The sequence below is a fragment of the Xenopus laevis genome, chromosome 9_10L (assembly GCF_017654675.1).
Source record: "Xenopus laevis strain J_2021 chromosome 9_10L, Xenopus_laevis_v10.1, whole genome shotgun sequence".
In the NCBI taxonomy this organism is placed as follows: Eukaryota; Metazoa; Chordata; class Amphibia; order Anura; family Pipidae; genus Xenopus; species Xenopus laevis.
The window spans coordinates 6,640,179-6,653,679 of NC_054387.1; the positions used below are offsets into that span (position 1 = coordinate 6,640,179).

Sequence of the window (13,501 nt, forward strand, 5' to 3'; positions counted from 1 at the left end):
ATTTCTCAAAAGAGCAAACAGATTTTTTTATATTCAATTTTGAAATCTGACATGGGGATAGACATATTGTCATTTTCCCAGCTGCCCCCAGTCATGTGACTTGTGCTCTGATGAACTTCAGTCACTCTTTACTGCTGTACTGCAAGTTGGACTGATATCACCTCATACTGGGAGGACGCAGGTGTGTGAGCTCTGTGAAGTGTATTTATCCCTAAACCCTTGGGGGGAGATAGTTTTCTTTTTTTTTGGAATGTCTCTATCCCCTTCCCACCCCCAGTTTCACATCCCCAGCAGTTTATTTTTATTTTATTTTGTTTTACTTTTCATCACAAGATGAAGCTGTGAGAGACACCCGGAGCAGGACGCCAGTACCGGAACTATTGTGGGGAGCTGCAAAGCTGCAGGAAAGACGTCGAACCCGGGCGTGTACGAAGTCTCGTTGGCTAGTGAGGAGGAAGTCTCGCGAGATTTGGAATCAGCTGCGGCAATGGAGGATGTTGCTGAGTGCTGGAAGGAGCCGCAAGCCGGAGAGAGACACCTTCTGCAGGGGCTGATAGAATGGTGAGTGCTAACTTACCTAATGCTGCTGAGACTGTTAATACTGAGATTATTACTACTGAGACTGTTACTGCTAAAACTTTTACTGCTGGTGGGAAGCAGGGGGGAGGGGACACTGAGACTGTTGCTGCAAGTAGGCCCGTATTATACAAGCCCGGCTGGTAAAAATGATGGTTAATTCCAATGTTATTAATAGGGAAAAAAGATAAATATATAGGAAGGCCGGTATTTTTTTCCAGAGAAGGCGACAACCCTAGTTGCAATTATAGCAGGAAAGAAACTTTGGGAAGACAAAGTTCTGTGAACACTGGGGAGTTTTTTTTCTTCTGATTCTGCATATTTTTTTTTATTTTTTCTACTTTGAAAGACTCTGGGAGTGGTGGCGGGGACTGTTATACAATATGACAAACTTATTAATCAACTAAATGAACTAAAATGCCTTGAGACTAAGCAGTCTGTGCTGACCAGAGGGTTAGATCAGCTCGTTAAGGCTCTCAAGCTAATGAAAGGGCAAAAAAGGGTTAAAGCTATGCGAGAACTGGCTTATTTAAATAAGGACTTTGAGGATGTGGATTTACAAGAATATACTGGACATCATTGAGCCCTGGAAAGAGCTTTATTACAATAAGGGCAGGGGCACACGGGCAGATTTGGGGAGATTTAGTCGCCTGGCAACTAATCACCTCTTCTTTGGGGCGAGGCTCTCCCCAAACTGCCTTCCGCCTGCTATACTGAGAAAACACTAGCACAATAGCACTCGCAGTGCTTCGATTTCTGAAGTCGTCCGATGTAGCCTCACGAGGAAACTTCGGGCGACTTTGGAAATCGAAGTGCCGCAAGTGCATTGGCGCAGGCGATTTTTCGGAAGGCAGTTCGGGGAGATTGTCACCCCAAAGAAGAGGCGATTAGTCGCCAGGCGACTAAATCTCCCCAAATCTGCCCGTGTGCCCCTGCCCTAAGAAACACTTTGATGAGTTTAAAAGTGGGGGAGGTGATATGGCAATACAAAGGCTTCCTATTATATCTGAATTGCTGAATGAAAATGTTGCTGATAATGTTTCTACTGATATTCATGATGCAAATGCTTTAGGGTCAGTCCACACCAGTTGATTCGGGGAGATTTAGTTGCCTGGCGACTAATTGCCTCTTCTTTGGGGCGACTTAACTCCTCTTCCTCTTGTCCTGCAACGATCTATAAATAATAAAGATAATTACACATCAAAGTAAAATAAAAAGCGATTTTTATTCACCACCATGCCATACCGATCAAGTGGAATTAAAAAGATTTAAAAAGTAAGCAGCGCTGCATGTGAAGCTGAAGGGATCCCTTCTGTGAGGACATAAACCCCAAAGGCTGATTGTGTTAATCAGCTAAGGGAAAAATTAGCATGCTATTGTATAAGATAGTAGGTAGTCCGTTGGTAATAGAAGAAGAATGAAGAGGCTTTGGAACAATTGGGGAATGCATGCATGCTGCTTTGTTTTCAAGTTTTGGAACTTTCTCCTCATTAGGATCAATATGGATTTATCTAACCGAATATAATCAACCTAAGGAGTTTACAATTGCAAATCTGCATTTATTGTTCCAAAGCCTCTTCATTACGTCCTCTATTACCAACGGACTACCTACTATCTTATACAATAGCATGCTAATTTTTCCCTTAGCTGATTAACACAATCAGCCTTTGGGGTTTATGTCCTCAAAGAAGGGATCCCTTCAGCTTCACATGCAGCGCTGCTTACTTTTTAAATCTTTTTTAATTCCACTTGATCGGTATGGCATGGTGGTGAGAAAAATCGCTTTTTATTTTACTTTGATGTGTAATTATCTTTATTATTTGTAGATCGTTTCAGACACTTGTATTGTGGAGTAAAAAGTCCCTTGTGTGTTTCTGTTCTCATATTGTCAATTTAGTGGACACCCCAATACTCGTAGTCTGACATAATCTTACTAAGCCTTATCTTAGTCATTTTGTTGTTGTATTTCTGAATATTTTAATAAGATCTAAAAACAGCACTCAATAGTAAAATCCAGGTCCCACTGAGACACATTCAGTTACATTGAGTAGGAGAAACAGCAGCCTGCCAGAAAGCAGTTCCATCCTAAAGTGCTGGCTCTTTCTGAAATCACATGACCAGGCAAAATGAGCTGAGATGCACCTACACACCAATATTACAACTAAATACACTTGCTGGTTCAGGAATGACATTTTATATTGTACAGTGAATTATTTGCAGGGTAAACAGTGTCATTTAGAAATAAAAACTGAATCATAAAAATCATGACATGAAATCCACTTAAGAGAGTCAGAATCCCCCCTCTATATAATTTGGCACCCATTGAAAGACTGCTATGAGAATAATTGCGGTTTTAGTATAGTAGTAGCTGAAAGGGTTGCAGGTTGGCATACCTCCCAACATTTTGGAAGTAAAAAGAGGGACAAAATTTTTTTCCGCATGTAGCGCAGCAATTTTTGGCCACACCCCTTTCTGTGGCCACACCCCCTAATTACCATGTTTGTTTTACAAAATTTGGCAGGTTATGAAAGTTTGAAAATATTTCTCCTTATCTAAACTGTGTTTTTGTGTCTCAAAATTGTTACAAAGTATCTTATTTGCACCTGTTAGCTGTTCTGGGCTCTCTGCTAAAAGCCAATTAAGTGAGAAACTTTGTATCTTTTTCTGGCTGTTCAGTGCAGAGAAAAGAGGGACTTTCCAGTATAAATGAGGGACTGCGGGTTGAGCTGTCAAAAGAGGGACTGTCCCTCCGAAAAAGGGACAGTTGGGAGGTATGGGTTGGACAGATGGATCTAATTCCTTCCCTTGAAATGTGGGCACCAGTCTGCTAGAGCTGGCAGAGGCCCCTCTTCTCTGTAGCAGGGACTTGCCTTTAGGTTAATTAGCCACATGGAATAAAGGAATACATGGGGGTTTCAGATTCCTAGTAAACTTTAGTTTTTTAATAAAAAGGATTTATGTATCTGCCGGCAGTACTGCATGTGAGCTCTAGATGCCAGGCAAGTACCACCCTCCATAAATAATGAAAAGTCATGTTGAACTGGGGAATAGGGTTATGTGTCCGTATCTTGGCAGTTGCTGTTGGGGTCTGGAAAGACTGCCTGTCTTCAAAGATCAGATGAAAAACATAAGGATTCATGTGACATAGCACTGAGATCTCTGTAGCTACACTGTGTAATTTGAGTATACGTTTTGGGGACACAGTATATGGGTTCTGTTCAGTGATGCACTTTTTACGGACAATGAGGCACCTTATCAGCGTAGAAAGGAGGTGGGATGCCAACCTGACACTTTATTTTTTTTGAAGAACAAAGAGAGAGTCAATACCTGTATGATGGGTGATCCCAACTTTATTACATGACACTTCGCACACGATCAAAAGTTTCAAGACCACACGGCCCTGCCTCAGTGAAAGTGAACAAGTGAGACTATATTTTATTTATAGGAAACCTCACAGTGAATTGCAATAGCTCTTAAAGGGAAACTAACCCAATCACCAAATATACTTTAGGGTATGCGCTATAGTCCAATACCGAATCCAACGTTTGCAGTTCATTAAGTCCATATGATTGGGTTATTTCCCCATTCCACCTATTTTCATTGGTGGTTTGGTTTCCTATAAATAACATACGTATCTCTCACTGAGGGAGGGTCCCAAAATGTTTGATCATGTGTGAAGTGTCACGAGCACCGTGTAATAAAGTTGGGATCACCCTGTTTGCTGCATTACACAGGTACTGGCTCACCATTTGTTCTATAATTCATACCTCCCAACTGTCCTGTTTTTAGAAGGACAGTCCCTCTTTTGACAGCTCAACCCGCAGTCCCTCGTTTGTACTGGAAAGTCCCTTTTTTCTCTGCACTGAACAGCCAGAAAAAGAAACAAAGTTTCTAACTTGATTGGCATTTGGCAGAGAGCCCAGAACAGTAGTGATGTGCGGGCCGACCCGATACCCGCGGGCGGGTTCGGGTCGACTTTGCAATGCTCCTTGCGGGTGGCGGGTCAGCTTCAAATGCCAGCATCCGACTTCCGGGTTCCGGTTTTATAGTTTCACGTCTGCTCGCCCTGCCCCTCGGCGGGCGCGGGTCTATAAAAGGACCCCAAAAGCGGGTGGGGGTGTGCACGGGTTGTAGCAGGGCGGGTTAGGGTCGGGTGCGGGTCAGGGAAACCCTGACCAGCACATCACTACAGAACAGTCAGAGATAAGATACTTTTGTAACAATTTCAAGATAAGCAAATAAGTAATTGTAACAATATAAGATAACAGGTCCCTTGGGAAAAGTTAGACTCACAGCTTAAAGGGCAATTCACCTTCATTAGCAAAACTGCAATAACTAAAAAAAAAACAAAAAAAAAACCACAGAAATATGTTCAAACTTTCATAACCGGACAAATGTTGTAAAATTAACATGGTAATCAGGGGTTGTGGCTACAAAAATGGATGTGGTTAAAAAAAAAATGTTTTGTCCCTCTTATTTCCAAAATGTTGGGAGGTATGTATGATTATATTACTGGGGTGTGGCTAGGTCAGCACAAATACCTGCATTCCTGCTTCATATACTTCTTATTGAACTGTGTAACTTCTTTATTTCTGTTCAATTGTATCCTGGCAGCTGGGAAGCAATGTCCCTCTATGTACTGTCTCTGCCATTAGATAAATAAAAAATGGACACATAGAGAAGACAGATAAATGCTGGGACTCACTCATTCCTATGAAATACTGGGGGCCAGGGTCGGACTGGGCAGACGGGAGACTGGGAAAAAAATCCGGCTCTTTTGGGCCCAGAAGGCCCAGACCCACTCCCTGGACTCCATCCCCCTCCTGTAGCCGGTCGCGTCCCTAACACGATGGATAAAGGTGCGTGCACATGGGGGAGAGGGAGGGGTTAGGGAAGAGAAGACTTTGCGGCTGGGGGGTCTAGGGGATGGTGCGGGGGCCCTGAGGCTGCAGGCCTGCTGAGCCTTGGGTCCCCCAGTCCGACACTGCTTGACAGTGCTGGGCCCTAGGCAACCTGGGCAACAATGTCGCCCTCCCACTGCTTGTGCATGCACAGAAGAGCTCAAGTGCAGAGAAAGCACTAATGCACATGTGCCAAGGAAGGGCTAGTGCAATGCTCACACTCACTTGCGGAAGAAACAGCTGCCGTAGCTTCTGTACACCACAGCGTTGGACTGGGGGGGGCCAGGGCCCACTGGGTCACAGCCTCGGGGGCCTCCCACACCATTCCCTGGGCCCCCCAGCCGCAAAGTCCAATCCGCTGGAAAATCAACTCCACCCCCCCGTGCGTGCATACCTTTTGCCGGCACGACCGGGGTTTGGGGAGGTAAGGAGGAAGTGCAGGGAGCAGGTCTGGGCCGACGGGCCCAAAAGAGGTGGGGCCCAACAGGCTTTTTTCCAGTTGTCCCGCCGGTCCAGTCCGACCCTGGGTCTGAACTAGGGAACTAGGGGAAGGCAGGGTCGGACTGGGGGGCTTGGTGCCCACCGGGGCTACTGCCCCAGGGCCCCCCTCTGCATCCCCTTCTGCTCTGGCGCTCCGCTTCGCATTTGTGCATATGCGCGTCAGTGCACACACGCAAAATTTTTATTTTACCTCGACCCCCGACAAAGAGGGGTCGCGCCACTGAGAAGAGAATCTGTGCCGCCGGGGCCCACAAGAGCCTGGGGCCCACAAGAGCCTGGGGCCCACCGGGTTTTTTTCCCGGTATCCTACTGGCCCAGTCCGACACTGGGGGAAGGTGTCAGAAGAGGTAAGTACATGTCGCCCCTCTACCATTGCACCCTAGGCATGTGCCTCTTCTGCCTCCCCCTAGTTCCGGCCCTGCTGCTGGGGGCCAGGATTGGACACAGACAGGGAAAATCAATCGAATGTCTCTTGAAACTCCTGCGACGTGGTTTCAAGAGTCAGAAACAGAGAACAGAGAAAGGGACAGACATTGCTTTTCAATTGAAATTACATTTACATGTAACTTTAAATGCATTGGATATGGATAATGAATTTATGCTGGAAAAGTTGATCGGTTCCCATTTGAAAGAACAAGCACAACAGCTTTCCAACACAGTCTCATATCTGGCACACAGACAGCTATGCCCTTATTTAAAAATGAAAAGAATGGGGTACAGTGTTCGCCAGATGCATCGATAAAGTCTGCTCCATCTGTAAGTACTTGTATAGCAATTTACTTGGCCAGCCTAAAGCTGGCCATAGACGCCAAGATAAAGTTGCACGAAAATGAGTTTCGTATGTTTTCCGGACTGCGTGCGGATTGTCCAGACATTTTTCGTACCATAGAGATCGGTCGTTTAGTCGTTCGGACAGGTTAGAAGATTTATGTCGGTGAACGATAATTTCTCTGCATATATTATCAGACATAACTTTCATACGATTACTGTGACGGCCAGAACGTCGTCTGATTCGTTCTTTTATGACTTTATTTAATGTGAATGATTAGTTGCAGGTCGTAAGATTGAGCCGTACGATCGTTCGTCAGATATGAGGCTAAAATCGGCACATCTATGGCCAGAGTAAGTGTATGGGAGCAGGCAGTTCCATGGTGGGACTAGACCTCGAAGCTTATGAGGAGCAGATTTAAAGGGGAAATGCCAGACTGAATTCCATAAGACAAATGCTAGTCCCATGTTGGTTTAGTTATATCTGTGCCACCAACACTATCTGTAACATAACCTCCCATTCCTGGAGAATTTCCTCTGCTGCTAAAGCAAATTGTTCTTTCTAGTTACTTAAAGTGCTTCCACCGATTCTCTGATAAGCGCACATTTTACATTGACATTAATAATGGGAAAGTGCTCCTTTGTTATCAAGTGAAGTCAAATCTGTCTCTTCAGGAAGGAAAATGACTTGGTAATGTTTTCTCAGCTTTTAAAGGGACACTGTGCGTATATTTCCCTGCTGAATTGTGCCTATGCTGCCATAGTTTTATGGGATCTCTCTGTACAGACTATGATCAAACTTAGGGGACTGTTCCTGCTGAATTGTGCTTAGTACAGGGGAATACCTATGCTGCCATAGTTTTATGGCATCTCTCTGTACAGACTATGAGAAAACTTCGGGGACTGTTTCTGCTGAATTGTGCTTAGTACAGGGGAATACCTATACTGCCATAGTTTTATGGGATCTCTCTGTACAGACTATGAGCAGACGTAGGGGCTGTTCCTGCTGAATTGTGCTTAGTACAGGGAATATCTATGCTGCCATAGTTGTATGGGATCTCTCTGTACAGACTATGAGCAAACTTAGGGGACTGTTCCTGCTGAATTGTGCTTAGTACATTGAATACCTATGCTGCCATAGTTTTATGGGATCTCTGTGTACAGACTATGTGCAAACGTAGGGACTGTTCCTGCTGAATTGTGCTTAGTACAGAGGAGCCGGACTGGGAGTAAAAAGCAGCCCGGGCAAAAAAAAAAATCAAAGCAGCCCACATGTAAACACACAATGCTCCTGTACTCAGCCACACATATATTGGGTTAAAACATATATATATATATATATATATATATATATATATATATATATATATATATATATATATATATATATATATACCACCTCGTAGGTCTGTTCACCCTCCTTGTATGCAGATAAAAATGATTTTCAAAACAACTGTGATATAGTGCCATATATGCTATAATTCATCAGCGCAGTTGCCTATATAAATCAATTAACAGCGTGAGGTGGGCGATATAGGGCCCGGCGATTTGTCGGGTGGTCGAATAACGGGAGCACATAAACGAACCGATGCAGTCTGCGATCTGACGGTATTTTTAACCCTTCCCGATCGACATCAGGCTGACTTTCTGTTAGCAGCTTTTATCGGCCCGTGTATGGGCAGCTTTAGGGAGAATGCTATTAAAATCAGTCCCTACCGCATGCAGATATTCAGATGAACAGTGGGGTAACTACTTGCCGGCGGGCCCTGGTACAGGATGATTTTTCACGCGAACATGTATTATAATACAGGTATGGGATCCATTATCCGAAACCCATTATCCAGAAAGCTGTGAATTACGGAAAGGCTTTCTCCCATAGACCCCATTTTATCTGAATAATCCAAATTTTTAAAACTGATTTCATGTAATAATAAAAACAGTAACTTGTACTTGATCCCAACTAAGATATAATTAATCATTTTTGGAAGCAAAACCAGCCTATTGGGTTTATTTCATGTTTATATGATTTTCTAGTAGACTTAAGGTATGAAGATCCAAATTACTGAAAGATCCGTTATTCGGAAAACCCCAGGTTCCGAGCATTCTGGATAACGGGTCCCGTACCTGTATTGTTGCGTGGCAGGTGCAATAGGACAACTGTACAGCATAGCAACTGTGCTTATTACTTTTAGAATAATTATCTCCTATTTACATCAGCAGGTGAAACACACACAGTGGCGTAAATAGAGTTTGTGGGGGCCCCTGCTGAGGAACTTTCAGGGTCCCCCCATGGGATGGCACAGAGGCAATTCTATGTATAATACCAGTCGAATAGATAGTGGGGTGGCACAGAGGCAATTCTATATATAATACCCGTCGAATAGATAGTGGGGTGGCACAGAGGCAATTCTATATATAATACCCGTCGAATAGATAGTGGGGTGGCACAGAGGCAATTCTATGTATAATACCCGTCGAATAGATAGTGGGGTGGCACAGAGGCAATTCTATGTATAATACCAGTCGAATAGATAATGGGGTGGCACAGAGACAATTCTATATATAATACCCGTCGAATAGATAGTGGGGTGGCACAGAGGCAATTCTATATATAATACCCGTCGAATAGATAATGGGGTGGCACAGAGACAATTCTATGTATAATACCAGTCGAATAGATAATGGGCTGGCACAGAGACAATTCTATGTATAATACCAGTCGAATAGATAATGGGGTGGCACAGAGGCAATTCTATGTATAATACCAGTCGAATAGATAATGGGGTGGCACAGAGGCAATTCTATGTATAATACCCGTCGAATAGATAGTGGGGTGGCACAGAGGCAATTCTATGTATAATACCCGTCGAATAGATAATGGGGTGGCACAGAGGCAATTCTATGTATAATACCAGTCGAATAGATAATGGGGTGGCACAGAGGCAATTCTATGTATAATACCAGTCGAATAGATAGTGGGGTGGCACAGAGGCAATTCTATGTATAATACCCGTCGAATAGATAGTGGGGTGGCACAGAGGCAATTCTATGTATAATACCAGTCGAATAGATAGTGGGGTGGCACAGAGACAATTCTATGTATAATACCCGTCGAATAGATAATGGGGTGGCACAGAGGCAATTCTATGTATAATACCAGTCGAATAGATAATGGGGTGGCACAGAGGCAATTCTATGTATAATACCAGTCGAATAGATAATGGGGTGGCACAGAGACAATTCTATATATAATACCAGTCGAATAGATAGTGGGGTGGCACAGAGGCAATTCTATGTATAATACCCGTCGAATAGATAGTGGGGTGGCACAGAGGCAATTCTATGTATAATACCAGTCGAATAGATAATGGGGTGGCACAGAGACAATTCTATATATAATACCAGTCGAATAGATAGTGGGGTGGCACAGAGGCAATTCTATGTATAATACCCGTCGAATAGATAGTGGGGTGGCACAGAGACAATTCTATGTATAATACCAGTCGAATAGATAGTGGGGTGGCACAGAGGCAATTCTATGTATAATACCAGTCGAATAGATAGTGGGGTGGCACAGAGACAATTCTATGTATAATACCAGTCGAATAGATAGTGGGGTGGCACAGAGGCAATTCTATGTATAATACCCGTCGAATAGATAATGGGGTGGCACAGAGGCAATTCTATGTATAATACCCGTCGGATAATGGGGTGGCACAGAGGCAATTCTATGTATAATACCCGTCGGATAATGGGGTGGCACAGAGGCAATTCTATGTATAATACCAGTCGAATAGATAGTGGGGTGGCACAGAGGCAATTCTATGTATAATACCCGTCGGATAATGGGGTGGCACAGAGGCAATTCTATGTATAATACCCGTCGGATAATGGGGTGGCACAGAGGCAATTCTATGTATAATACCAGTCGAATAGATAGTGGGGTGGCACAGAGACAATTCTATGTATAATACCCGTCGAATAGATAGTGGGGTGGCACAGAGGCAATTCTATGTATAATACCCGTCGAATAGATAGTGGGGTGGCACAGAGGCATTTCTATGTATAATACCAGTCGAATAGATAATGGGGTGGCACAGAGACAATTCTATATATAATACCAGTCGAATAGATAGTGGGGTGGCACAGAGGCAATTCTATGTATAATACCCGTCGAATAGATAGTGGGGTGGCACAGAGACAATTCTATGTATAATACCAGTCGAATAGATAGTGGGGTGGCACAGAGGCAATTCTATGTATAATACCAGTCGAATAGATAGTGGGGTGGCACAGAGACAATTCTATGTATAATACCCGTCGAATAGATAGTGGGGTGGCACAGAGGCAATTTTATGTATAATACCCGTGAAATAGATAGTGGGGTGGCATAGAGGCAATTCTATGTATAATACCCGTCGAATAGATAATGGGGTGGCACAGAGGCAATTCTATGTATAATACCCGTCGGATAATGGGGTGGCACAGAGGCAATTCTATGTATAATACCCGTCGGATAATGGGGTGGCACAGAGGCAATTCTATGTATAATACCAGTCGAATAGATAGTGGGGTGGCACAGAGACAATTCTATGTATAATACCAGTCGAATAGATAGTGGGGTGGCACAGAGACAATTCTATGTATAATACCAGTCGAATAGATAGTGGGGTGGCACAGAGGCAATTCTATGTATAATACCAGTCGAATAGATAATGGGGTGGCACAGAGGCAATTCTATGTATAATGTAATACTACAAGGAAAGAGTTAGGGCTTTAGTTCTCGCGTATCTTTTCTTTCCTGAGATAATCTGAGAGTAGACGGCATAAACTTCTGCAGAATCCAGCATGAAAACTTGAAGTTTAAGAAAAGCAAAGGTGAAATATGCAGACCAAAGAATCGTGAGCTTTTGAGGGCATGGATAAAGTTTAGGCAGATTGTTCTGTGTGTAATGAGCCATGGGTAGAGCAGATTAGAGTTGTGGAACTTAGTTGACCATTTTCTTTCAATATGGGCCAGTATTGAAATAGATAATACTGGTGGTTACCCCCTAATGGGGCCCCATGATTGTGACTGCTGCCCTTGCTGATAACGAGACAGGAATCAGCAAGCGGCTCCACAGACGGCAACAACCTGCCTGGCTCCCCTGGAACAACAGCAATCACTAGGCAGCGGAGGTATCATTCCTGTGAGTGTAACCACTCACCTCCACTCTGCACTGTTACATTAGACTGCAACCAGCACGGCACCAGGTAGAGCCGAGACCGGGGCACTCCGGTGGGCAGGTTAGCAGGGGCTCATCCTTCATGTTAGGCAGCTGTCACAATGATGAGCGAGTTTGTGCTCCTCGCTGCCGGGCGAGACCGACTACAGTTTTACTACACATAACAGAAGCGGCCCATTTCAGCAGTAAATGGAGCGGCCCTTCGGGCATCTTCCCGATATCACAGATTACCAGTCCGGGCCCTGGTTCCTGCTGAGGCAAATACATTTTGTTTAGGTAAACTTCAGAAAGGGGTTTAGAAATTTCAGATATTCAGAAGGTAGGTTGAGAAATTAGTACATTCTTTGGGGGTCAAAGTTGGGTGAGAATCCATACAATTTTGGTGTTCCTAATGTTCCGAGTTGGTGCAATGTATCAATACACATCTCTCCAGGTGTTTCTATAGCAGGGCAGTGCTCTGCAGATCTCCAGTCATGGCATATAGCTAGAAGTTACTGGGCAACACATTTCATACCTCCCAACATTTTGGAAATGAAAAGAGGGACAAAAAATTTTTTTCCGCACGTAGCGCAACAATTTTTTGACCACACCCTTTCTGTGGCCACTCCCCCTAATTACCATGTTTGTTTTACAAAATTTGGCATATTATGAAAGTTTGAAAATATTTCTCCTTATCTAAACTGTGTTTTTGTGTCTCAAAATTGTTACAAAGTATCTTATTTGCACCTGTTAGCTGTTCTGGGCTCTCTGCTAAAAGCCAATGAAGTGAGAAACTTTGTTTCTTTTTCTGGCTGTTCAGTGCAGAGAAAAGAGGGACTTTCCAGTACAAATGAGGGACTGCGGGTTGAGCTGTCAAAAGAGGGAATGTCCCTCCGAAAAAGGGACAGTTGGGAGGTATGACATTTTAGGGCACCCCTAAAATTTAGGCGTAAGACCTATTATATTAACTGAAAAAGCGTCAGTGCTGAAACCTCTCAGCAGTCACAGGGTCTTCGGGTTTGTATATATCGCCTAGTTGCGTAGGATACAAATGCTCCTCCACTTGTTTATGCGATACATGCCAGATTCATAGAGGCATGGACTTTGTGTAATTATCAGTGCAATCACAGGGAGAATCAGGCAATTATTTATCACGCTATTGGCAGGCTACATATCTGCGTGACGCCATAAAGTGCAGATGTGCCCCATGTGACCCCATTTCTTCTCTGCAATAAACAATTCCCTTTTTAGCGCCATAAAAACACAAATGAAGTTATTAACCTCGGGTTTATGTTATTCTTTGTTACTTATTACAAAGTGCAAGTACAATGACAATAAAGCAGTTGTCTGGGGTTAATCATGGGAACAGAATGTTCCTTCGACCCTCCCCAACCAAAATAATCTGGTGCTGTGTAAGTAAGTTCCATCTGTCCATCCGTGTATACAGTCTGGGGCTGATGCCATTGTACTGGTCCCCAAGAGATCAAATGATGGCTTCCACTCGGCCCAATCAACTTCTGAGCAAATCCTGCGCAGATATTATAGTAGTAC

The 13,501-nt window shown here is 43.8% G+C and overlaps 1 protein-coding gene across 1 annotated transcript in view; it reads left to right on the forward strand.

Moving 5' to 3' along the window:
• Window positions 1–539: 539 nt before the first annotated feature.
• Window positions 540–13,501, forward strand: part of LOC108701765 (angiotensin-converting enzyme) — an 86,620-nt gene continuing 73,658 nt past the window's right edge. Inside the window, exon 1 of the mRNA XM_041575978.1 lies at window positions 540–561. Within this exon, the coding sequence (XP_041431912.1) occupies window positions 559–561 (3 nt within the window). The 5' untranslated portion in view covers window positions 540–558. The remainder of the gene's footprint in view (window positions 562–13,501) is intronic.